The 26,281-nt window shown below is 34.2% G+C and overlaps 3 protein-coding genes across 4 annotated transcripts; all 3 read right to left on the reverse strand.

Annotated features, from left to right (window-relative positions):
- Nucleotides 1-1,145: 1,145 nt before the first annotated feature.
- On the reverse strand, nucleotides 1,146-10,583 carry LOC147539835 (polygalacturonase-like). Its single transcript, XM_086643180.1, has 18 exons — nucleotides 10,569-10,583; nucleotides 10,033-10,170; nucleotides 9,806-9,943; nucleotides 9,346-9,516; nucleotides 9,136-9,159; nucleotides 8,770-8,977; nucleotides 8,323-8,404; nucleotides 7,934-8,042; nucleotides 7,707-7,823; nucleotides 4,023-4,157; nucleotides 3,643-3,780; nucleotides 3,373-3,546; nucleotides 2,885-2,908; nucleotides 2,433-2,640; nucleotides 2,234-2,315; nucleotides 1,762-1,870; nucleotides 1,501-1,617; nucleotides 1,146-1,418 (listed from the first exon to the last, which is right to left on the reverse strand). The coding sequence occupies exons 1-18, from the start codon at nucleotides 10,581-10,583 to the stop codon at nucleotides 1,185-1,187; spliced, it is 2,223 nt and encodes a 740-aa protein (XP_086499306.1). The 3' UTR covers nucleotides 1,146-1,184.
- Nucleotides 10,584-16,438: 5,855 nt separating this feature from the next.
- LOC147539836 (putative polygalacturonase At1g80170) lies at nucleotides 16,439-19,448 on the reverse strand. The gene is made up of 10 exons (XM_086641367.1): nucleotides 19,253-19,448; nucleotides 18,999-19,136; nucleotides 18,746-18,883; nucleotides 18,365-18,535; nucleotides 18,151-18,174; nucleotides 17,785-17,992; nucleotides 17,410-17,491; nucleotides 17,173-17,281; nucleotides 16,956-17,072; nucleotides 16,439-16,874 (listed from the first exon to the last, which is right to left on the reverse strand). Exons 1-10 carry the CDS (start codon nucleotides 19,253-19,255, stop codon nucleotides 16,611-16,613), a joined length of 1,254 nt encoding a protein of 417 aa, XP_086497493.1. The 5' UTR covers nucleotides 19,256-19,448; the 3' UTR covers nucleotides 16,439-16,610.
- Nucleotides 19,449-20,907: 1,459 nt separating this feature from the next.
- On the reverse strand, nucleotides 20,908-25,844 carry LOC147539837 (DEAD-box ATP-dependent RNA helicase 15). Of its 2 annotated transcripts, none has more exons than XM_086640279.1 (12): nucleotides 25,519-25,844; nucleotides 25,321-25,437; nucleotides 24,933-25,033; nucleotides 24,473-24,645; nucleotides 24,155-24,386; nucleotides 23,943-24,061; nucleotides 23,378-23,434; nucleotides 23,105-23,289; nucleotides 22,286-22,430; nucleotides 22,117-22,200; nucleotides 21,950-22,013; nucleotides 20,908-21,230 (listed from the first exon to the last, which is right to left on the reverse strand). In XM_086640279.1, exons 2-12 carry the CDS (start codon nucleotides 25,434-25,436, stop codon nucleotides 21,220-21,222), a joined length of 1,287 nt encoding a protein of 428 aa, XP_086496405.1. In that variant the 5' UTR covers nucleotide 25,437; nucleotides 25,519-25,844; the 3' UTR covers nucleotides 20,908-21,219. The 2 variants fall into 2 exon arrangements, with proteins under 2 accessions (XP_086496405.1, XP_086496406.1); XM_086640280.1 differs by having other exon boundaries at nucleotides 24,473-24,776; nucleotides 25,519-25,755.
- Between the last annotated feature and the right edge of the window lie 437 nt (nucleotides 25,845-26,281).

Consider the following 26,281-nt stretch of genomic DNA (forward strand, 5'->3'; position numbering starts at 1 on the left):
TAGTGTATCTACTATGAATAGGGAAGTCCCAGATTCGATCTTATAGAAGCGCAAATGTAAGGTTTACTAAACTTGGTTATAAATAAAGTTGTTAGATGGGTTTCAGTCCATTGGGTTTTAGATGGATTGTAAGGCTTCAAATTATGCGGGGATTGTGCTTATCACATTTCATTGATGTATCATTGAAGTGTTTTCCAATGTCGGGGAACGAGTAAAACATCTTTTTTTAATATTGATTACAAAGGTATTGATTCAGCGATACGATGTGATAAGCACGATCATTGTCAAAATACTGCTGGCCTAAGAAATGAAATGGCTTGAAGCCTGACGAAATGAAATGACTTAAGTTCAATATTCTTGAATTAGTGGTGAATATTGTGTGATCTTTTTTGTTTCTCCCAACTGCCACAACTCTTCATTCTCTACGTCCGCAATTGTTGCTGGCAATTGCCATTTGGCACTTTGATTTTGTTCGAATTCTTTTCCTCTTTTCTCCTAACCATCACTTCCTACCATTGTACCAATTTCTCCCACCACCATCACTTCTCTCTCTCTTCTCCTTATCTATCTGGTCCGGGGAAAGGTAAGGGTCCCTTTAAGATATAACGCTGATCTCGTTTGTCCTTCATACCAGATTGGCGTTTGGAACCGAAAGGGTCTTCCCCTTTGGCCGAACAAATAGAGAAAAGGGGAGGAGACAAGGAGGGATTATGAAAGGCTTACGTGGTCTGGTTTAGATTTCGTTTCAGGCATGCCTAAAAGTGACTATTGTACACACCTGGCCGAACAAGTCAGATTCCGATGAGCGTAAGGCAAGTTATATTTTGATAAAAGAAACACACAGCATCTAAGACCATTGTCTCCTTGTCTTTCAACAAAAAAGATTCATTCAGTAAAAAAAAAAACAGGAGGTACTATTATCAAAATTTGGTTAATCCTGGAGGTGTTTAGCTATAAGACTCTCTCCCCATTATTCTTTTTTTTTGTAAGTTTTATATTGTTTATATTCAGATGGTTTGAAGGTCGATTTTCGGTTTGAATGTTCTAGCCAATGCCATTCTACAAGCTGATCCCACATTAACTCTTTAACTCCCATAACCAAAAGGACAAGGTTATATAATTCTTTATATAAGTATATCAAATCATGGGAAAGCAATACTGAATTATGATGATTTTACATACTATTATGGAGCCAAACAAGAGAGACTAGGTTTAATCACTCCATTAGTATGACCATGAGCATTATAACAAAAGGAAGAAACTTCTTGTCCTGGTTTTGCAGATGCTAATTGTATATTGTTGAATGTTAGTCCACTGCAAGGAATTACTCCACTACAATTTAGTGTCATTGCGAGTTGAGTAATTGATGTCCCGGTGAAACCCTCATAAGTAATATCGCTGATCGCGACTGCTGTGTCCTGTCGTTCAAATAAGAAATAGAGTAAATTCGATGATTCCTTTGACAAAAAAAGATAGGTAAAATGTCAAAGTATGTCTTACCGTTGGAGGGCATCGACCAGCTACAGCGCAGTAATATTGATCGATCATTATAGGATTTTGAACGTTTTTGAAATGCAAGTGGTTGAATCTGAATCCTCGAGCGTAACCCGTTCCCTCCTAAAGAAAATTATTTTGTAAGATGCAGTTGCAAGCATTTAAAACTTATATCTAATTGCTTAAAATTTGAATTTCTTTCGATTTGAGAGTGACTTGAACTGTCATGCCAATAAAAAAGATAATTAGGGTTTGTCTGTGACATACTTGGTAGGTCTTTATCCGAATACCATTGGTAGTCCCATCAAAATGTGAATCCCACACTTGAACATCTTCCACTTTGGCTTCTTCCCCTTTCCTGCCTAAGCTCCCAATGCTGCCAAACCCATCAAAATAAAACAAGTTGAGAGGTTGTGCCACCCCACAAAATGGCCCTATTATTTCTACAAGTTTATGTGAACAACCTTGGATTGAAGTAGTTAGGTGACCATTCTCTAGCTAGGTCCCAGGTTCGAAACACAAATATAATAGTATTAACTTTAAATAAAAATATAAGCTTCAATATCAGATAGAAAGTAGAAACTTTTTATCATTGATGAGACGTTAAAATATCCAAATATATTATATAAACTGCTCTTTTGCGTAACCTAAATTTAAAGTGTTTTCCCTCTATATGGTTGATCCTCGCTATAAGGGTACGAATTTTCTAATTGGTTTTGAGAATAACTTAATAATTTACCTTATACCGTGGCCTGGGCCACAATGAATGTCGTTAATTTTAACATCTTGAATTTGATCTCCAATAGAAATGCAATCATCACCTGTGATATATATTGTATAAAAAGTTGAAATTTTTAAAATATGTAGATGAACAAAAATTTCATATACATATAAAAAAATATAATATAAAAAAAAGATCGGCGAAAGAGAAAGAATACCGGATTGGATATTGGTATGTCGAATTTTGATATGTTTAGCAATCTGGATATGAATGCCATCAGTATTGGCAGTGTCACCAGGGGAACTTATGATAAGATTACTGATATCAAATCTTTGTAAATTGAGTAATAACACATGAGTCTGGGGACTATTCACTAGTTTAAGGTGGCTTAATGAACCTCCATTGCACCTAATAAACTTCAATATCTGCACCAAATGGAAATTTATTATGTAAAATTAGTAATCGTCGACAAGACGAGAAGAGAAAAGATGATGTGCTTTAGAATTGGTTGTCGAACTAACAAAACTAGCCCTATGGGTTTAGGAAAAGCTCTTGTAGTAATACGAAAAAGGTGAAGGTGATAAATATCGGATCGGCCGCTTTTTGCTAGTTGTAGAGATAGAGAACTTAAAAAGTGCTTAACATGAATCGCATCATAACAACACTTACATTTGGTGCCAGCGAGATGCATCCCTGAAAAATAAGAGAACGAATATTATACTCCAAATTCGGCATTTTAACTAAATATACAACTCTAAACATAAAAAATCTCATCAGAATTTTATAGAGGAATCAATCCGAAGTTAAATTGGAGATAATAAGTTCGGGTTTAGATGAGAAAATGTCAGATTTGGGGGGCCAAAATTAAATCTTTTCTTATATATAACGATTTTATGTTCTATATAATCGTCAAATTTGACAAACAAATATTAAAAACATTAATCTACAATTATGTCAAGTGGACAATTAGATTGTGTACAGTATAAATGAATTATTACAAAAACGTAGTATACAAATGAAATGTTTTATATGTAACGGCATTTTGAATAAAAATGAACAAATTTTGCTAATTACACAAAGTAAAATATTACAAAAAGTAAAGCAACGCAAAACATATTTAAACAATAACGTCAGTAGAATTATAAATTCTAGCGTACCGGTCCTGGGTGGTATCTACAAGATTTGTCCCACCATTTTTGACCTCGACCATCGAGGATACCAGTATTTCCATCTATTTGGAGTCCATCTACTTTGTTGAATTCTATCCATCGGCTTTGTTCGAGCCCTTTCCATACGTCTGGATTTTCTGGTGCAATTACGATTCCTTTAATCTTGAAAAATACACAAAAAAGTAATTATTTTAATATAAAATTATAGATAGATAGATAAATAGATATAGGCAGAGGGACAGAGGGACAGAGAAATACCTCAACTTTGATAATTGTAGATTTGCAAGGACCCTTGAAAACTAGAGGATTCAAAAGGAATGTCCTTCCTTCTGGAATAACCATTTCTGCATTACTATTATCTGCTTCACAGGTAGCTTTCCATGCTTTCAGAAATGCCTGAAAACATTCACAATTATTAATTAAAGTTAGATCGATGAATTTCGTCATTTTAAGTGTTATCTTCATCTTTTTCTTGCGATCGCTGGACAAAAAACCCATTCCTTTGCCTGAAATGGATCTTTCGCCACGATCTCTCGTCTATTTCGCGAGCCCGCCCAGGTCCACAGCTGGCCCAATTCCCACCCTTAGTTGGTTTAATAAATAAATCTCAAAATACATAAATAAAATGAAGTAATTACTTTAGAATCATCTGTATGGCCATCACCCCTAGCTCCAAATTGTAATACATCATTACTTGCTAATCCAAAATGAGCACTTAGGCTAGCCATTAATAGAAATATGAATGTGAAAATCACATAATTGTTTAAATTCTCCTGTAAAATGAGAGAAAAGAAAGAATATTATATTTGGGTTACCAAATAAAATCCTAAAGATTTAGAAATTAAAAAGTTTATTACTTTCTTAAAGTAAGATATGGAATTTTAAAAATAATTTGACTAGGTATTGAAGGTTAATGATATAGCTAGATCAAATCTCTTGATGAATGTATTCCATCACTCTATTAGGGATCTTGATTTTCCGGAGAATAACAATACACGTCAATCTGAAACTACGAATAGATTGGTATCTCACAATCAAAAGAGAAGTTGATCTAGCATTGTAAATGTAGTTTTAAATAACTGTTACTGAAAAGTAGCCGTTGCAACGACTAAGTTGAAATAAATAGAAACTTCAAATAAACAAACAATTGTTGTGAAAATTAGATTTAAAAACGAGTTAATTGATTTATTTCTCTATTTACATCGGATCCTAAAATAAGTTTTTCTTCTCAATTTTGGATTTGTTTTTCGTTGCTGAAAATATATGTATCGAATAAAGAGACTTGCTTTAATATTTAACTCCAACATAAAGATAAGAAAATGAAGACATCTAAAACTGCAAAATGTGTATTTAAATTTCGGAATTTAGATTGTTAAAACAAATAACGTAGTTTAAAGTAGTAGAATAAAAGTTCCTCACCATGTTGTTTTGAATGAAGAAACCAAAATCCGGCCTCTTTGAAAAGAAATATCTCACTTTAGTAAATTGGATGAGCAAATGAATCCAAAACAAAACATCTTATTTATACAAAAAAAAAAACAAAGTTGGATTAATGTGGTAAAATTAGAACTTAATATTTCATCCATACAAAGGCCTGAATTGTGATTCTTTGGCAAATTCAACATTTGAATTTTGAAATTAATTCCATGAAGGAACTTGTAGAAAATGGGATTTTTTTTTCCTTTTTTTCTAACAAAAATAAATATTTTTTTCCCTTTTGCGCTGCTAATTACCCAAAAATCTACATTAATTTGATGTTTAAGAAAATATTTGACCATATTATAACTATTTTCTTAAGAGATTACTTCTCCTGGATCTCTAAGATCTATATAATAAAACAAAAGGAAAAACGATGACTGGGACAAACACCATTTTTTAATAAAAGATATTGTCTAGAAACCCTTCTCAAAATTTAAAATATAATCCTTCGTAGAAATAAAGTTACCTATTTAAAAAATAATAATCATTTCCTTCTTATAAATAAAATAACTAACTTAAGAAAAAGAAGGAACAAAATAAATTTCAAGGGTTAAAAAAAGAAATTAAAATCTCTTTCTTTTAATAAAATAATAACTATTTAAGAGAAAAGAAACAAAAAAAAGTATTACAAAAAAATAATAACTAATAAAATTCTCTCTCTCAATAAAATGATAACTAATAAATTTCGTAACATTTGATTGATACAAGTGTCCGTGCCCTAGGGCACGGGATATACCCTAATTTGTATAAATGTAACTTTAAAAAGTATGACATTTTTGCTTAACTAAATTTAGATAAATCTCATAGTATTTAGTAATTATTAATACTCCATATTCTTAATATTTACAAACTAAATCCTGCATGCCTACTAAAAACTTGAGTTTCTAAAAACACTACTAAGTTAGTCCAAAAAGATTTTGCAAAACCAGAGTATCATATTAGAGCATCTCAAATGCAACACTCAATCTTAGAAACTCCGATTGCCACATATAATTTTTAGAGTATTTTTCTTAAAAATTCTCTCCAATGCAACATTCTATTTGGATCTCTAAGATGACGTGTCGAGGGTGGAATAGAAGTGTCCTCTTGAGATATCTCTAATTTTCCAACTCATCAATATTTGATTTTCAACCAATAGAATTCGAGTCTTCTATATTTTCTAAATAATTAATTATTTATTTACAAAAATAACTATGTCAAATAAGTAAATAAGACAAATTTAGAGTTTTGCATTGGAAACATAAAAAAAATCGAAGATCTCTATTGTGGCCATCTAGGAGTGAGAATCTCGACTGGAACTTGACACATCGGATGAATTGAAATTTTTTTGAGTTTTGCATTGGAGATGCTCTAACTCTCTTATTAGTGGAGGTTTAGAGCATCTCCAATGCAAATCTCAATCTTAGAAACTCGGAGTGCCACTTAAGACTTTTAGAGTTTTTATCTTAAAATTCATCTCCAATGCAAAACTCAATTCAAATCTCCAAGATGACGTGTCGAGGGTGGAATGGAGATATCTCAAGAGAACACTCCATTTCTAGAGTGTCCTCTTGAGATATCTCTAGGTGCCAACTCAATATTTTCATATATTTTAATGAAAAAAAATGTCACATAAGCAATTTTTAGAACTTTAAAGTGTTGCATTGGAGAAGTCTTTCGAATAGAGGATCTCAATCTTGACAAATACGAAAGAGAAAAATTAGAGATTGACATTTGAATCTCGACACATAAGATTTTTAGAGTTTCTTTTGAGTTTTGCATTGGAGATGCTCTTAAGTCTGCAACTCAAGCCAGTAGTAGCTACCACTTCTCCCTCCCTTTCCCTTAGTTTTTAGTTCACCAATCCCACTCAAGGTGAGAAATTAGAAGACCCTCTTGCGCAAGTAGATTGTGGTGATTATTGGCTAAAGGAGGCTATAACAAAAGGAAGGAATCAACCAACAAGATGATGATATATCGTTTTTTTCTCGTCTTTGTCATTTCATGAGTTATTTATCTTTTATCATATCATTCAGTCTAAATCATGGGCAAGTAAATTTTTATCATCCATCTGCCCTTACATTGATAAGAAGACCTCAATTTTTTCCACCACTAATTTGATAGAACATAAATTTGAATCAGTAGGTAATAAAGTATATCTACTAGAGATTATGACATTTATACAACAAATGTTATTTTTATGATATATCCTCCGCCGTTTCTCCAATGTGTACTAAGAAGTACAAGTGAAATAAATAAATAATTCAACAAATGATGCATCCCCATGACCATGGATTGATGAGGTCAATATGATCAATGTTTGATGAGGCAAGGAATGGGAGGTTGGATGATACCAAAAGTGGTACCATGGGCGTTAATACAATTAGAAGTAAGTGCCTTTGGTAGTTTATTATCTGTGTGTATTCTTGCTGATTTTGCAGGGGACAATCTTATCGATTTGAAGGTTAGATCCGTACAAGCTACCGCTCGACTGCAGTTTAGGTTTATAGCTACTGGGCTAATTGATGTTCCTATCAATCCTTCGTATGTCACATTGCTAATATGAACGCCCGTTTTCTGCAACAAAAAACAAATATATATATGAGCTTAAGAATTCTAGTTATGGGAAATGCTAAAGTTACAAAAGATTTTGACAAAAGATAGTTCCCAGCTGATGTGGTGGTTGTAGTTTGAAACTTTGACCAAATCTAGACTGTTGAGAGATGAATATCACAACCGCCACATCAGCTGGGAATTTTTTTTTGTCAAAATTCTTTGTAACTCTAGCATCTCCCGTTAGTTATATATATGTTGATATCATACTGAATCTCACAGGCAAGACTCTGCCTGTTTCTATTGTATACCTCGGCTTTGCAAGCACCAGCTACAGAGCAATAATACTGATCGATCATAATTGGATAAGCAACATTAGTAAAATTGAGCTTCTTGAACGAGAAGCCTCTTGCATATCCTTTGCCAACCTAAAAAAAAAGATAAAGTATGAAAGATAAATATAGATGTGATCAAGAAATTCGAACTTTTAGAGCAAGCAGTTGTTAAAGAAGTGAAGATTCATGATGGGAAACTATACCTGATATGTTTTGATTCTGACTCCGTTGGTAGTTCCGACAAAGTTAACGTTGAACACATGAATATCCTCTACTTGAACAACATTTCTAGATTCACCTAAACTTCCAATGCTACGTGCATGACAAACCCGAAACTTTGACTTAAATTATAAACGAAGTATAAAATAATTGTCTAATATTAGGGCATAATCAACCGCGTTAAATGTTATAGTGTGTATCAGTGTATATGAATGAAAATTATTTTTCTATAGAAACCGTGTTACTATGTGAAGTTTGCAGATAAATAATGACCTCGATACTCTTTTGCTCCAACACAAAAAAATTAAAGACAAAGAGCTCATCTTATCTTAAATATTATTTATTGATTAATATTGTCTCTTTATTGACTAACCTTACGCCGTGGCCTGGTCCACAATTAACGGTGATAACTTTTATGTCTGAAGTCTTATCTCCAATAGATACACAATCATCACCTGCTCGATCACCAAAATTAAGAAAATTTAATCATAATACTTACTACTAATATATATAGTAAGTGAAATGTTAAGTGTACAAATGATTTCTGACAAAATCCTTGACTCCATGAGTCACACGGGTAAAAAACGGTCTAGATCAAAGTCAAAATTTGAAAAGAAATTGTCTTTTAGTGAAAATGAGTCATTAAATCAAGAATTTTGTCATTGTATCACTCCCGATATAGTAATTATAATACTTGCTACCTAAGATGTTTACTAAACTAAGTTTTCCAAGGTTAATAGTTCGATTAATTTTCAATAAAATGATAAATAGCGAAATAGGCGTAAAGGAGGTGTAAATTAAGTTAAAAGGGGAAACTAACCACTCTTAATGTCAGTATTAGATATTGTGACATGGTGAGCAAACTGGAGGTGAATACCATCAGTGTTAGGGCTATCTCCTGGAGAGTTGATGTGGATGTGATTTATGTCAAAACCATATACACCCATCAAAAGTATGTGTGTTTGAGGACTATTCACTATGTTGATTCCTGTCACCTGACTATCATTACAGGTGAGGAAGTTCATTGACTGCGCACGAACAATCATAATATATATGAGAATTTATTTAAGACGCGGTTCTAGTTAAAATCATTTCAATCAGAAGAATCAGATTCAAATAATGAAAAAATTATGTCACGTCATCAGTTAGACGATTTGTAAATTTATCCGATTATTGAAGTACTTACAGTTGGCGCCAATTTTGTGCAGCCCTGCAAAAGAAAATAAAAACACCATAAAGTGTTAGTTTGTAGATTACATGGAGAGAGAAAGAGAGATGAAAATTAAGCTCATGATTGAAACAAAAATAACCCTTATGAGTTTAGGTTTTGGAATTCAAGTTTGTTTAAAATGTATTTGGGTCCGCTTAAATAATCTTGAATAGAATAACAACGTACCCGTCCAGGATGGTCTCTGCATGACTGATTCCACCATGCCTTACCACGACCGTCGATGGTTCCAGAACCACTTATTTTGAGACCTGATATGCCTTTAAATGTTATCCATTTGCTTGCATCTTTCCCTTTCCATGTTGCAGTAGTTCCAGATGAAACTATAGTTCCAAGTATCTGAAACGTATAGGCGAATTGAGAACAAAGAGAAAAAATAAGGAGACAAAATTCTTATCTTACTTTTTGTAGAAAATGTTATATAATATTGCGATAATAAATGTTAAATTATATATATCACCATGAATGTCACTTCAATTTTGCTTTCAACTCTGTTGAAGCATGCGTCCTTCAGAGTTATCACGTTCCAATGCATTCATATACTTGGTGTGTACATATATATATATATATATATATATACAAAAAGAGAGAGAGGGAGTGAGATGAGAAGAACCGATATACTACATACATGAACGTTGACATTCACCGCTTTGCAAGGGCCTTGAAACGTTACAGGATTTACTAAAAACGTTTTCCCTTTTGGAACAATCATTGTTGGATTGCCTGTTTTCGCATCACAAATTGCTTTCCACGCTGCTAAAAACGCCTGGAAGTAAATAAAATCCATTTTTATGAAAATGAGTTCGGAAAATCAGAAGGAGAAAACCAACTTTTTAAGTAACATAAAAATTTTACTTGGGCATCATCCTTTTTGCCATCACCCACAGCTCCAAAACTTAAAACGTTGACTTCTCCAGCAGCATTGATGCTACTATTCATGTGACAAAACGTAAGAACCAGAACACCCACAATTAAAATGTTATCAAAAGTACCCTGAAAATTGACAAAGAAAAAATTATCATAAGAACACAAAAAAATCAATTTAAATATGAAAAAAAAGTCAAACCCAATTTAAGTATTCCAAATCCCAAAGAAATTTGCCAAGAAACACTCCATATATTGTTTAAATGTTTGGAAAAGAAAAACCTAAAAATGAATTAGTTTTTATTTAAATACACAATTTTGGGACAGTTTCTTTTTCTTCCAACAATTATGGATTTTAGGGAAACTATTCTCAAACCCGAAAACTGTCGAAATACTACTGCCTAAAGTCCGACGAATTAAATGGCCTAATTAAATCCTGACGAAATAAAATGGCATAAAATCCACATAAACTACTTTATTTATACCCAAGTTCAATATTTCTGAATTTGCACTTTATGGAATTGAACCTGGTACCTCAGCATTGCGGAGTATATGCACTTACCGATAGAAGGATAAGAAAATTAGATTAACTATAACTGCAAAAATTGTATTTAAAATTCAGAATTTAAATTATTAAAAAACAAATAACAACTGGTTTAAAGTAGTAGAATTAAAAGTTTCTCACCATGTTGTTTGAAGGAAGAAACAAAAATCCTGACTCTTTCGAAAGAAATATCTCACTTTAGCAAATTGAATGAGAAAATAAATCCAAAACAAAACTTCTTATTTATAAAAAAAAAAAGGACAAGGTTGGATTAATGTGGTAAAAACTAGAACTTAATATTTCATCCAGGCCTGAATTGTGATTCTTTGGCACATTCAACATTTGAATTTTGAAATTGATTCCATGAACTTCTAGAAAGTGGGATTTTTTTCCTTTTATTCTAACAAAAATAAATATCTTTTTCCTTTTTACACTCCAAAGTAATCAAAAATCTACATTAACTTGATCTCTAAGATTTGTATAAATGTAATTTTAAAAAGCATGACATTTTTGCCTAACTAAATATAGGTAAATCTCCTAGTATTTAGTAATTTATTAGTAGTATATTCTCAATATTTACAAACTAAATCTGAACTACCTCCTAAAAAATTGAGTGTCTAACAACATTAGAGCATCTCCAATGCAACACTCTATCTTAGAAACTGTGGGTGTCACATAGGATTTTTAGATTTTTTTTGCTTGGAACCTTCTCCAATGCAACACTCTATTTGGATCTCTAAGATGATGTGTCGAGGGTGGAATAGAGATATCTCAACAGAACACTCTATTTCCAGAGTCTCCTCCTGAGATATCTCTAATTGTCCAACTCATCAATATTGGAATTTCAACCAATAAAAATCAAGACTTCTATATTTTCTAAATAATTAAATTATTTCTTCACAAAAAAACTATGACAAATAAGTAAATAAGATAAGTTTAGAGTTTAGCGTTGGAGACACAAAAAAGTTGAAGGTCTCTATTGTTGGAATTGGAGCCGATTTTGGCTCGACCTGACCCGTCAAATTCATAAATGGAATACGTCATTGCGTTCGTCTCGTCGAGCTCTTAAACTTCGAGCCAAGAATCACTAAAATCCGGTTCCGGATAAATGAGAAATTCAAGTTTAAAGTTTGGACGAAGATCGGTTGAAATATGGACTAAAGCGTCAAGTTGGACAAGTCAATTTGGGGGCCATTTTAGCGAAGCAAGCACGTCAAGATCGGGACAGCTCGCATCCGCTCTGCGGGACTTCGCGAGATCTGACGATCTCCCTTGAAATCCTCGGGACAGTGTTGGGACGAAGCCAGACGCGTTGGATCAACGAGATCCAACGTCGCGCGTCTTCTCCCTGTCGGGTCAGCTTCGGGATTTCAAAGATCCTCATCTAACATTCACTTTCTTGATCTATTGGAACGAATTCGGGCTGCATCTTGCTCCATCCAACGGTGGGCGTTCCACCCGAGTAATTGAGCCTGATCTAATGACCCAGATTTCAACCGACTCTAAACTTGATCCAAACTTTAAGTTTAGTCCCTAGTTCCAAGCAGTTTTGTCCCTTACCCCAAAAGACACATGTACCTATTCGAGTCCTATATAAACAACCCAAAACCATTCCATTCTTCAATCAAATTCAATCTCTTCTAAAAATCAGTATTTTTGTTGTGTTTGGAATATAAATCTGATTTGGAAGTATTCTAGTATATCTCGAATTTTGAAGAAAGAAGTCCCCGAGTGCATCTCTTCTATATTCTTCTTCTCTTCTCTTTTGGAATCAGTATTTATTCTGGTGTGTCTGAAATTCCAAAGAGAGAAGTATCTGAATGAAGTTATAATAGTCAAGTGTCTAAAAGATCTATTCGCATCAGTCCAAAAGCTCATATTATTTACGAAGGTTCGTCCTCTTTCAGAATATAGAAGTATCATCTTAAAATTCTGAAAGGAAAGTCATTGTATCCCGAAGGCATACACCCTGAAGTTTGATACTATTACGGGGGTGTAAAATGTCTTAAGAAAAGAGAATTTATTCTCGCTTCGACTCCATTAATTTTTGTCTAACTCGGTTAATCCGAAAGAAGGAATATTGATAAAACATTATTCGCTTATGGTCTATCTCCCTATAACTTAGAGAAAAGAAGTTCCCTACTTCAACCCAGACAGAGTCTTAATCAAGACAAGACAGAGATAAAGTGAACTCAAACCACAACTAGAGAAAAAACAATCTTAAGATATTTTATAACGATTATTGCTCTGGTTAAAATAGATTGATTTAGTTTATTTTCTGTGTGTTTCAGAAAAATGGCAAGAACAAGAACAATCCTATGGGTTCTTCCGCCTAACACCACATACGGGGAAAATCCAAAGAAGTTCAAGGGAACTGACTTCACCTCGAACCGCAAGCATCCGTCTCACAACAGAGGCAAGCCGTAGATAAAGAAGAAGTTCGGCGAATGCTACAACTGTGGCAAGCGGGGTCACCTAGCCAAAGATTGTCGCTCCACATATGGCAATCGACCGAAAAAGGTGATGAACCAAGCTTCGTTAGTAAAAGACACCGCATATCAGAATCAATTTGCTATGATTACTGAAGCCGAAGAAGTGTCTGAGAAACTTTAGAATATGAACCTTAATACAGTAGCATCTGAAGTTAAACTGGTTAACAACCAAAGAGAATGGTGGATCGACACCGGGGCAAGTCGTCACATTTGTAGTGACAAAAGCCTATTCTCTTCTTATACGGAGGTAGCCGAAGGAGATACCTTATTTAAGGAAAACGGCTCGACCACCCAAGTCAAAGAAAATGGGGGGATTGTGCTAAAATTCATTTCAGATATAGAAGTGATTTAGACCGATGTACTCCATGCTCCAGACACTGAAAAGAACTTGATTTCTGGTTCCCTTCTAAGTGAGAATGGGTTCAAACTAATCTTTCTGTCAGATATCTTTATCCTATTTAAGAAAAGGATATATTGGAAAGGGCTATTTATGTGGGGGGAGGCATTTATATTAAATATTACCTCTGTAATGTCGAAGGCACCTTTTATTAATGAAATTAATAATTATGCGTATATTGTCGAGTCCTCCAATATTTGTCAAGAAAGATTAGGACATATGAATAATAAGTCATTAAACAAATTAATGAACTTGGAGTTAATTCTGAAACTCGAAATTAACTAAAGGCGAACATGTCAAACATGTATAGAGTCAAACAAAGGTATTATTGTGATTTTCTCCCGTGTAGAGTATTTGTTTATGCACACTCGATGAATTTGCTCGTAATCTGCTTGGGATTGTGTAAAGCTCGACAAGTTGGAAGTTCACCCATAACTAAAAGCTCCATGTGCGAAAACCTATTTAGCGGTAAGTCAGAGACACCTCAGTTACATAGAGAACACCCACTAACTAGAGTGTCACAAAAAGGTCTTGAAGAAATGAAAATGAGACTTTAGTTTATGGTAATTAGAGCGAGTTGCCGAGTTCTATGTAAGGGTTCAGACTCTTAATTTTTGGAAGCCCCAAACTTTTTCAACTCAATATGGGCTTTCTAAATCTAAATTATGTAAGTATGTATGACTGATTTGAATTTTCACCTATAAATTTTTAGGTCTATAAAACTTAATATTATTTTCGAGAGAGAATTTTAAAAAGATAAAAAAAATTAGAGAAAGAACTGAAAAAATATTACAGCAAAAAAGTAAAATATAAATTAGATTAAAAAAGAAATTTACAAAAAAATTAAATAAAAATCATTTCTTTAGGGGATCCACCCTAATTACGAATGTTCTGGAACCCTAATTACGAATGTTGGGGAACCCCCAACGGTCGTGATAGCCTGACCTGGACTCTTATATGGAGGTTGAAGTTTAATAAGGGTAATATATAAATCAAGGGATATCTTCTTATGAATATCTCCAAGATATGAAAGAATTGGATACACTAAGAATTTGGATTTATCTCTTCCTCTCCACCATACTGTTCTTCAAGTGCTATTTTTGTATCCACTTCCGTTTCCGACTCATCATCAAATTTTAACCATTGATCAGAGAGAGTTGGCCTGATACTCGAGCCTTTTGTGAACCTACTTGGTACATAATTGAAGGCTGGATTTATCTCTTCATCTCCACCATACTGTTCTTCAAGTGCTTTTAGTGTATCCAATCCTTTCATATCTTGGAGATATTCTTAAGAAAATATCCCTTGATTTATATATTACCCTTATTAAAGTTAATAAGGGTAAAAGTGGTACTCAAGTCAACAATTCCTACCCAGGGAAATATTCTCATATATATCTCCAAGATATAGATACACTAGAATTAGGATTATTTCTATGTTTACATTATTTATTTCCAAGCATTGTAATTCTCTTCTATTATAAATAAACATGGAGGTATATGGTTTTCCTCACCCAAAACCTAAATCTTTCATGGTATCTAAGCCTAAAAGACTTTACCAAGTAGAGTTTCGATCCTATCTAACTTCCGCTAACCGGCGGCGGTAGCCGCTTCTATGACTACCGTCCGCCGGAATCATAGTTATTTTTTGTTCTCTTTTATTTTCTTCTCTAGTTTTTTAATTAGTTTAGTTTATACTTTTTTTTTTTTTTTTTTTTTTGAGCAAAAGTTCATAAATAAACATATAGTTACATTGTTCGGCCTCGGATTACAATAAAGTAAACATATAAGGACTAAAATGTAGCAAATTTAACGTCTAAAGGGCTAAAACAATCGAAGTTTTTGATGTTTTTCCAATAAGATTTCAATGGTGGAGATTCTAGTTGTCAATAGTATCGATTATGGGTTTGGGAGGTTTTTGTTATCAATGATGGACGAATTATTTATAAAGGGAATGGGATATTCAATCTTAATGAGCTTTGTGGATAGACTTAAATTGGTGTTCAAGAAAGTGTAGGGTTAATTCATTATTGGTGCAAGACGGTAAGAAAAACAAAGTGGTGGTTTTCTTTTTTGCCGATCGATAATATCGGCCATCGTTATTTGTCTCATTTGGAGTGCAAGGTTGTTGCCTCCTCGTCGGTGTTTTGTCAGTTTGTCTTCACATGGGCAGACGTCTCATGTTGTTGCCATGAGCCTCTGAACCTAGAATGGTTATGCTCACTAAGTGCAACCTTTCTCGTTGTTACTATGTCATGTTTGTTCGTTGTTACTGCTGTAATAATATTTCTATCGATCTTCACCAAAAATAAAAATTTCTTCATCAACCAATTCAATGATTGTCTTAATGAAGAATGTGTCAAGGAATCGTCTCATCAAGTTATTTCCCAAATTGAACTTTCGGTTTGATCCTCCGTTCAATTTGCGGGAGGGTAATAAGGGTAAAAGTGGTACTCAAGTCAACAATTCCTACCCAGGGAAATATTCTCATATATATCTCCAAGATATAGATACACTAGAATTAAGATTATTTCTATGTTTACATTATTTATTTCCGAGCATTGTAATTCTCTTCTATTATAAATAAACATGGAGGTATATGGTTTTCCTCACCCAAAATCTAAATCTTTCAAAAGTTTGAGAGATTTTTAGGTTTGGGGCATCACTACAACATACTCCAAATAATTGCAACTCAAGCCAGTAGTAGCTGCCCCTTCTCAAGGTGGGAATTTAGAAGACCTTCTTGCTCAAGTAGATCGTGGTGATTATTGGCTAAAGGAGGCTATAACAAAAGGAAGGAATCAACCGACAAGACGATGATATATCGTATTTTTGTTTCTCGTCTTTGTCATTTCATGAGTTATTTATCTTTTATCGTATCATTCAATCTAAATCATGGGCAAGTAAATTTTGGTCATTCAGCTGCCTTTACATTGATAAGAAGACCCCATTTTCGCATTACTAATTTGATAGAATATAAATTTGAATTAATAATCATAAATTATTGCTACAGGATAGATTTATGACAATTATACAACAAATGTTACATATTTTTGTGTATTATTACGTAAAATAAATAAATAATTCAACAAATACAGCATCGCCGTGACCGTGGAGTAATGAGGTCAATATGATCATTAGTTTTTGTTGAGGCAGGGAATGGGAGGTTGGATGATACCAGAAGTAGTTCCGTGGGCGTTAATACAGTTAGAAGTAACTGTCATTGGTAGTTTATTATGTGTTTGTATTCCTGTTGGTTTTGCAGGCGACAATCTTATTGATTTGAAGGTTAGATCCGTACAAGCGACCACTTGACTGCAATTTAGGTTTATAGCTACTGGGCTAATTGATGTTCCTGTCAATCCTTCATATGTCACATTGCTAATATGAACGCCCGTTTTCTGCAACAAAAAGTAAAGTAATTATATATGTTGATATCACAGGCAAGACTCTGCTTGTTTGTATCATATGTATATATATACCTCGGCTTTGCAAGCACCAGCTACAGAGCAATAATATTGATCGATCATAATTGGATTAGCAACATTAGTAAAATTGAGCTTCTTGAACGAAAAGCCTCTTGCATACCCAGTGCCAACCTAAAAAAAAGTAGGAAAGATAAATATTCAAGATATTGGAACTTTTGGAGCAAGAAGCAGTTGTTAAAAAAAGTGAAGATTCATGATCGTGGAACTATACCTGATATGTTTTGATTCTGACTCCGTTAGTAGTTCCGATAAAGTTCACGTCGAAGACATGAATATCTTCTACTTCAACAGCATTCCCCGATCCTCCTAAACTTCCAATGCTACGTGCATGACAAACCCAAAAATATTTCATAAATAAATTGTCTAACATTTGGGCAGAATGAACATTTAATTGAGATCTTATCTTAAATATTATTTACTGATTAATATTGTCTGTTTATGGACTAACCTTACGCCATGGCCTGGTCCACAATTGACGGTAACAACTTTTATGTCTGAAGTCTTATCTCCAATCGATACACAGTCATCACCTGTTCACCAAAATGAAGAAAACTTAATTATAATAGGGAGATGCTAGAGTGCCCAAATTTTTGGGCATTTTAATGTCCAGCTGATGTGAAATCACTAAAAGACAAGGTTTTTTCAAAGTTTGACTACAGTGGGGACCGCTTTTATTTCTAAATAAGGAAATATGTCACCCTCTAAGTACCAATTTCTAAGTCACTCTATTATTTTCCATTATAATATTGTCTGTTTAGATTAATTTTGCATAAAATGATAAATAGTGAAAGAAGTGTAAATTAAGTTAAAAGAGGAAACTAACCACTCTTAATGTCAGTATTAGAGATTGTGACATGATGAGCAAACTGGAGGTGAATACCATCAGTATTAGGGCTGTCTCCTGGAGAGTTGATGTGGATGTGATTTATGTCAAAACCATATACACCCATCAGAAGTATGTGTGTTTGAGGACTATTCACTATGTTGATTCCTGTCACGTGACTATTATTACACGTGAGGAAATTCATCGACTGCGCACAAACAATCATAATATATATGAAAATTGATTTAAGACGCGGTACTAGTTAAAACCATTTCAATCAGAAGAATCAGATGCAAACAATGAAAAAATTATATCACGTTATCAGTTAGACGATTTGTAAATTTATCCCATTATTGAAGTACTTACAGTTGGCGCCAATTTTGTGCAGCCCTGCAAAAGAAAATAAAAACACCATAAAGTGTTAGTTTGCCGATTATTGGAAAATAGAGAGATGAAATTGAGCTAATGATTGAACCAAAAATAACCCTTATAGATTTAGGTTATTTAGGTTTTGGGATTCAAGTTTGTTTAAAATGAATTTGGGTCCGCTTAAATAATCTTGAGTAGAATAACAACGCACCGGTCCAGGATGGTATCTGCATGACTGATCCCACCATGCTTTACCACGGCCATCAATTGTTCCAGAACCACTTATTTTGAGACCCGATATACCTTTGAATGTTATCCATTTGCCTGCATCTATCCCTTTCCATGTTGCAGTGGTTCCAGATGAAACTATAGTTCCAAGTATCTAAAATGTAGAGGCCAATTGAGAACAAAGTGAAAAAAAATTAAATTATAAATAAGGAGACAAAAGTCGTATCTTATTATTTAAGTTGCTTTGAACTCTGTCGAAGCATGCATCCTTCACCATGAGTTATCACGTTCCAATACATTCACATACTTCGTGTTTATATATATATATAGAGAGAGAGAGATGAGAAGAACCGATACTACATACATGAATGTTGACATTTGCAGCCTTGCAAGGGCCTTGGAACGTTACAGGATTTACTAAAAACGTCTTTCCTTTTGGAACAATCATTGTTGGAATGCCTGTTTTCGCATCACAAATTGCTTTCCACGCTGCTGAAAACGCCTGGAAATAAATAAAATCAATTGTTATGAAAATCAATTAGGAAAATTAAAAGTAGAAAACCAACTTTTTAAGTTAAAGAAGAAAAAGAGAGATTATGATAAAATGAAAATTGTACTTGGGTATCATCCTTTTTGCCATCACCCACAGCTCCAAAACTTAAAACGTTAGCTTTTCCTGCAGCATCGATGCTACCATTTACGTGACAAAACGTAAGAACAAGAACGCCCACAATTAAAATGCCGCCAAAAGTACCCTGAGAAATGGACAAAAGGAAAAATTATCATAAGAACCCTATTTAAATATGAATAAAAGAAAATCAAACCCAATTTAAATATTCCAAAACCCAAAGAAATTTGCCAAGAAACTCACCATATTGTTTATTAAACTTGCTCGTTTTGTTTGGAAAAGAAACTCCTAAAAATGAATTAGTTGTTATTTAAATACTACACAATATTGGGATGGTTTCTGTTTCTTCCAACAATTATGGATCTTTGGGAAACTATTCTCAAGGGTTTACTCCGTTTCCAACCACCAAACTACTTTGTGGACAATTTTCTTTGGTTACATTTGTTGATCAAAAACCAAGAAATATATATATATAGAGAGAGAGAGAGAGTCTCATGACGACTTTGATCAAAAATCTAGAAATATGTTTCAAAAGACAGAAGTATGTTTTAAAAGACGATTTCGTGTTTTCCAGTTTACTTGTATTTCTTTGATTCTTTCGTTGCCGTAAAAATACTCACAAAGTCAATATATCCACCAAATTGAGATTTGTAATTATTAATTGCAATGTATCTCATAACTACTTTGTTAAGAAACATAGATAATTATATTATCTTCTATTTATTGTAATATATCTTTTATATATATATATATATATACATAAAACCTTACATACTAATCTATTTCAAATATAAAGAAATAAATATTTGTGTGCCAATTCATCACTTTAGGTCACTTTTAGTGCAAATTTCAGACCCCATACCGTCCCAAGTGATTTATAATGTAAAAATGACAACTTTCATGTACTCCATAAATTGATCCTGAGAATGACAAAAGTGAGAGAGATAGAGAGAAGCAAAATACAAGAAAATGGATTATTATTTTTTATTGAGAAGTAGAAACATGAAATTTGCAATAACTTTGACCAACTAGTGTCCATCTCACTTTAATTTTCTTTTTTTGTTAAGATATGATCCGCGAAAAGATTCAACCTCATATTTGTCCAGCATTCCATAAGAGCCTAGATATTATTCTGGTAGTGGACCTTTTGTTTCAAATCTATATACTTTCGTTTCAAAACTGTATCCTTAATTTCCTTTCTTCTTCCTTGTTTACCAAAAAAAGATAGCAGACAATCAACTTGCCAATCTACCCACAATCTTCATCAATTCTTCCTTTTTTTCTTTCCTCCTCACTCCCACCATCGGCACCGCTCTTCTCTCTCTCTACTACTTTAGAAACAACCCCCTTTTTTCTTCCTCCTCACTCCCACCATCAGCACCGCTCCTCTCTCTCTCTCTCTACTACTTCAGAAACAACCCAAGATGTAGAGTTTCACAAGCTGACACTATAGATTTTTCTCCGACTCCTTCCGGTTTAAAATCCAACTCCATCAGGCTTCCACAACCTTAAACCATGATGAAGTATGTCTGGTGAAATCATGAAATCTCAAGCAAAGGAAACTCCGTCAGGTTTCCAAAAACTTTAACTATGATGTATTTCTAGTGAAATTATGAGGTCTCAAGCAAAGGAAGCTCCATCAGATTTTCACAAACTTACAACCATGAAGTTTCAAGTAGTGTCCAGACTTATGAGACCTCGGAGAATGAGGTTTCAAGCCAACTCAAACCCCAATTTGGTTCAGTTCTAGACACCACATATTGTCTTGGAGACGTACGAATAGAGGGCAAGTTTTTCATTTGACGACAAATTGGATTTAAACCAAACAGAAACGGGATAAAATATTTTGCAAATCCTCAAGATAACATTCGGAGCACAATATTTAAAAGCCCGCTAGAACTAAATTAGTTTTCCATTAATTCAAGTCTCACTAGAGTAATATAAAATCTTCCAACTCTGAAAGCAGTCAATGTGCTTAAAACAAAATAGGAATTTAAATCTCTCTAACAGTTTGAGATTTGCTACTCTACACAGGAGTTGTTCTTTCTGTTTCCCAAGAAAAATGAAATACAACTCACTAGAAAAGATTATCCAACACCACCCAATAATTAGGTAATCGGAAGCGCCTGGTACATCTAAATGCGACACAGAGTGATCCATAAAACCTTGCAGCTCGAAATCCTGCTGACTTCGCAGAGAAAGGTGCTCGTCTATGATGGCACTGCACATAATATCAGCAATGAAATAAATGAGCTTAGACATTTAATTCCATTGAGCTCAAACAAAAAAAGAGAATCAACATGAAGTAATGAATCAATAGCTCTCTTTACACTAAGTAGTTGGAACCCTAGTAGCAAAATGAAGTGGGTCAGGATTTTTCCCGGATACGCTTTAGGCCAAGGATCACTAGACCAAACTAGGCTGACTCTTCAAAAAATGCCTGGTCAATATAATATATGCATAAACATAATAACGTTTCATATTGCAACTGTATCAGAAATGTGATATTAATGGTATTCAAGAATTCCGTGTATGAAAAGAACAAATGAAGACAAGTACAAAAGATGGTTGGGTCTCGAGCCAGGTCCTAAGTAACTCAAGAGTGACTACACAAGAATTATTTTTTTGGTCTTAGCAATAAAGAAATGAATAAATCAAACATTTTCATATGAACTAAATGACTAAGCATCAACAAATATTGAGAACTACAAAAGATATCATAAAACTAAATTCATCTTCATAAAAAGTAAAAACCCTGAGATTCAGTAGTTTTAGTGGGAAACTAATGCTTTCTGAGCAAGCAACTCATTTGCAGGGTACACCAAATAAAGATATCCTCTATAGTTCAAAATTCTTTGAACTCAATTATGCTTGAACATACACTACAAGCAACTTGGTAACTAAAGCTACAAGAATATGAAGGAAAGAGAAAAGACGTACTGTATGTAGCGCTGTCAATTTGTTCAGGAAGCTCCTTAATGTCTACCTCAAACCTCTCTTGCACCTAAACCCCGACAAAAACAGAAAATTTCAAAACTAGTCAAATTTTGCAAAAAAGAATGCAGAAAATAGGTTGAAGTGTAAAAGATTAAAAAAAGGTTTCTAACCTGGTTAAGAACATCCGAGTCGGAAGCAGATGACACGAACGTGATTGCAAGTCCCTTAGTACCAAACCGACCAGCTCTACCCACCTGTATGAATTATCATAGTAAGAAGCAAGAGTTGAAACCAAATCATACTGTCCAAACAAAAGAGTTGTAGCCAAGAGAAACCAACCCTGTGCAAGTAGGTATCAGCAGAATCTGGCATGTCATAATTAATTACAATATTTACACGCTCAATATCTATTCCTCGGCCAACCAGATCAGTTGCCACAAGAATTCTTTTATGCCCCTCCTTAAAACTCTTGTAGCGTGTCAACCTACAAAGCATAATAATAAATTGCAACACTCAGATAAAATGATAATTTAATAAGCTTCAACCGCCAAATAAGGAAAGATCCCTAGAATGTTATGTCAAGAAACTGAATAGTTGAAATCGGAGGCATAGACGGAAAGAGATCGATTTCTTTAAAGAATCTAAGATGGACTTGGACTACATCACAGATTTATGAACAATATAAGAAACAAGTCACATAACACAAACACATGAAATTAGTCTGCCATATCAGAAGTCTATATTCTTTACCTACTTATAAGGATGGTTGTGAATACCCCTTAATCACGGTATCCTTCTCAGTGTCTTAAAAAACTTCAAAGGCGTACGCGTCGAAGCAAACCGCCTTGAGGCATAAAAACGTATTTTAAACCACTGATTCCTCTAAAAATAACTACTCATTGTTTATCACAAACAATACAACAATGACACATGAACCAGAATTGAAGGAATTGTGTGAGAAGACACTGAGGTAGGACCGTACAGCACTACACGTATGTCAAGATTCATTTACTCAGCTTAAAATTAAATTGATCAAAAATAATAAATTACTTCCCTTAAAAGATAAAACTAAAGTTTACATTAAGATTAGATTATTTATCAAGAACGTATAACAAATAAATACATTGCACGTCACAGAAGAATAAGCAACAGCCTGACCTTTCTTCCTGTGACATTCCAGAGTGGATACAAATAGAAGGGAAGTTACATTCCACCAATAATTTGTTCAACTCTGCTGCTCTGCTCACACTTTTGACAAAGATGACCACTTGATTGAAGTCCAAAGCATCAAGGAGGTCATTTAACTTGCGGTTTTTCTCTAACTCGCTCAATTTGATGTAGTGCTATAAGAACATAAGAGAAGATTATATGCAATTCATCGAGACAACGACTAATAACTTAAAATGAATAGCTTGAATGTGTACAACAAACCTGTACGAGACCATGTAATGTCAACTTGGCTTCATCATCCACATAAATCTCCATAGGCTGCAACATAAAAAGAAATGGAATACTAAGCCAGACAGAATTATATTAATGCTGTAAAAAGTAACCCTGAAAATGAAAAAGATTCTTCAACTCAAACAGGTCAAGCCACATCGCGTTCACCTCAAAATTCATCTATTGTGACTGTGTCCTCATACTGTAATATTATGCACCTTTGTAGACCCATATATCTAGTACGTACTCTGACTTGTTCATACACCCAAAAGACCTTTCACAATGTCGCATTACGGAATAGCACGGCCATCGAGAAGATTTTTTGGTTAACTACCAAGTGTCACCGACTTATCATATGACAGAATAGAACTATATTCCCAAGAGAAGAAAAAGGACTGCATACGAATACGGGCCAGAAAATGTGGGATACATGAAGCATGATACTGGCACGCCTCACCAATCAGTACCCCACCAATGTCCAATATTATCTCAGACAAACTATAAGAATTGCAAAAGAATGACCCAAAATAGTAGAGCATTGTGACAACGAAATTACATCTTGCATAAATTTCTTGCAAACAGGGCGAATCTCCTTGCTGAGAGTTGCTGAAAACATCATCACTTGCTTATCATGAGGGGTCATCTTAAATATCTCCTGAACATCTTTTCGCATATCTATATACACAGCCATGAAAGGAGTAACCATGTCAGACAAAGAAAGAAAATTAGAAATCATTTCAAAACAATTCCGAAATTCAGAAAACATACCAAGTGATTCCAGCATCTTGTCACATTCATCGAGGATAAAGTGCCTCACATTCTTCAAGGCAAGGTCCTTGTCTCTTGCCAATGCTAATACTCTCCCAGGTGTTCCAACAACAATATGTGGACACTCATTTTTAAGCAAATCCTTGTGGTTTCTGATATTTACTCCTCCGTAAAAGACGGCAACCTTGACATCAGGCAAGTATGTACTAAACCTCTCGAACTCGTGACAGATCTGTAAAAGCAGAAAACTGATGTCAGAGCCATTGGGATATAGAGGGTACACTATAAAAACTCTAATTACAAGAGATTAAGCCAGACCTGGTAAGCCAACTCCCTTGTATGACATAGAACAAGTGCAGCCACTTGTCCTGCAGCAGGCTCAATTTGTTGCAGAGTTGATAATACAAAAACAGCAGTCTTTCCCATCCCAGATTTGGCTTGGCAAATAACATCCATTCCCAAAATAGCTTGAGGGATGCACTCATGTTGCACTGATGAAGACCAAACAAATTCACATCGGACGAGTCCTCAGTAAGTATAAAAACCAGCTTCTGGATCCCTTTAATGGAAATGATTACCAGTGGTCTCCCTCAAAATTAAGAGAAAGTTGATAGTGTATTACCTGAACAACGTACAAGAACATTTGAATGTTAATACCCAAACTTGATAGACAACAAATTTTACTACATATTTCTAAGACTCTTAATAATTTAGTTAATTTGACCAATTCAGAATTTGTTTAACTAACTAAGTGATTAAACATAAGTGGAGAGTTTGCCTTCTGATGGATGCTCAAATCCCGAATCGACAATAGCTCGAAGAAGTTCAGGCTTTAATAGAAAATCTCTGAATCCAGAACTGTGAATTCCAACATAGCCCCTACAGAAAAAAAAACACAGAAACATCAACATGAGCCCGTCTACCCGGAAAACTGACGACATAGATACACATTAATTTTTGGAGCTGAGAATATCCATATAATTTACTGATTCAATTAATAAGTTTTTCATCAAATTGTCAGTGGCAAAATAAAGCACAAAACTTTAGATCTACACTCAAAATAGCTTGGAAAACCCTAGTTTCATATAACTGATGAATCAAACCTAACACAACTACTAACTACAGAGTGAGAACAAAATCAGAGGAAGTAGAATGAAAGTACTCACTTTTTCACTGTTTCTCCGTTGCCTTTGGCCACGGCTGAATCGGGGGCCTTTTCTTCATCTTCTTCGTAGTCAAGAAGTTCCTCCTCGTAAGCATCGGCTTCTCTTACTTCTCCCATTCTATAAAACAAGGTAGAGTTTCAGTTCAAGATTTCAAGTTTAGGGTTTGAATAATATCATACATACAAAAAAAAAACTTACCTTTAAATCCGCAAAAACTAGAAGAACAAGAACTATGAAAAGAGCTTCGAAGATTCTGCAAAAGAAAAGTAAGAACAAATGGAGCTAAAGAATATCTCTCTACTTCTAGGGCTTCCAATTTCAGAGAGAGGAAACAAAGAGGGTGAGCGGGAAGTAAATCTAGGGTTTTGATAGCGAGAGTGAAGGAGGTGCTAATAAAGAAGAGAGTAAAGTACGAAAGTACCCTGGAAGTCGGCCAAGATATTTCAGACGATTAATGGGTCTGAAATACCCTTATGACTACCCATATATTACGACCGTGGTTCATGAATCTAGTGCTCCGAAGTCAGAACTCCTGTCTCCGGACTCCCGCTGCCCAGCCCGGCCCCGGCCTGCCCATCTAAAAGCAATCTAAATTCTCGGACTTCTTTTTGGTGGCCAATACATGGACAACCAATTATTTTATATGGACAACTATTTTATGTGGATAACTAGAAAAATTAGAAATTTTATACGGACAACAGTTTTTAAAGGGACATCACTCTATTATTTTTCACTATTCTCCTCTAAAAAATTAGTACTTTTATTTTAAGTCCCCCCTCTTTTCTTCCATGAACCCTAGCAACACTTTTTCTTCATCACCAACAACTAAACTTTTAGAGAGAGAAATTGTGGAGAGGTTGTTGATGATGGCAAGACCAAAAAATCAAAGGATAATGTTAAAGAAACTTCTAAAAGAGAAAAGTAATTTTCATTGAAACATAAAACTTATATTTAATTGATT

The sequence above is a fragment of the Eschscholzia californica genome, unplaced genomic scaffold, assembly GCF_041429995.1.
Source record: "Eschscholzia californica isolate CP2 unplaced genomic scaffold, dmEscCali1.0.p SCAF_5, whole genome shotgun sequence".
Lineage (NCBI taxonomy): Eukaryota > Viridiplantae > Streptophyta > Magnoliopsida > Ranunculales > Papaveraceae > Eschscholzia > Eschscholzia californica.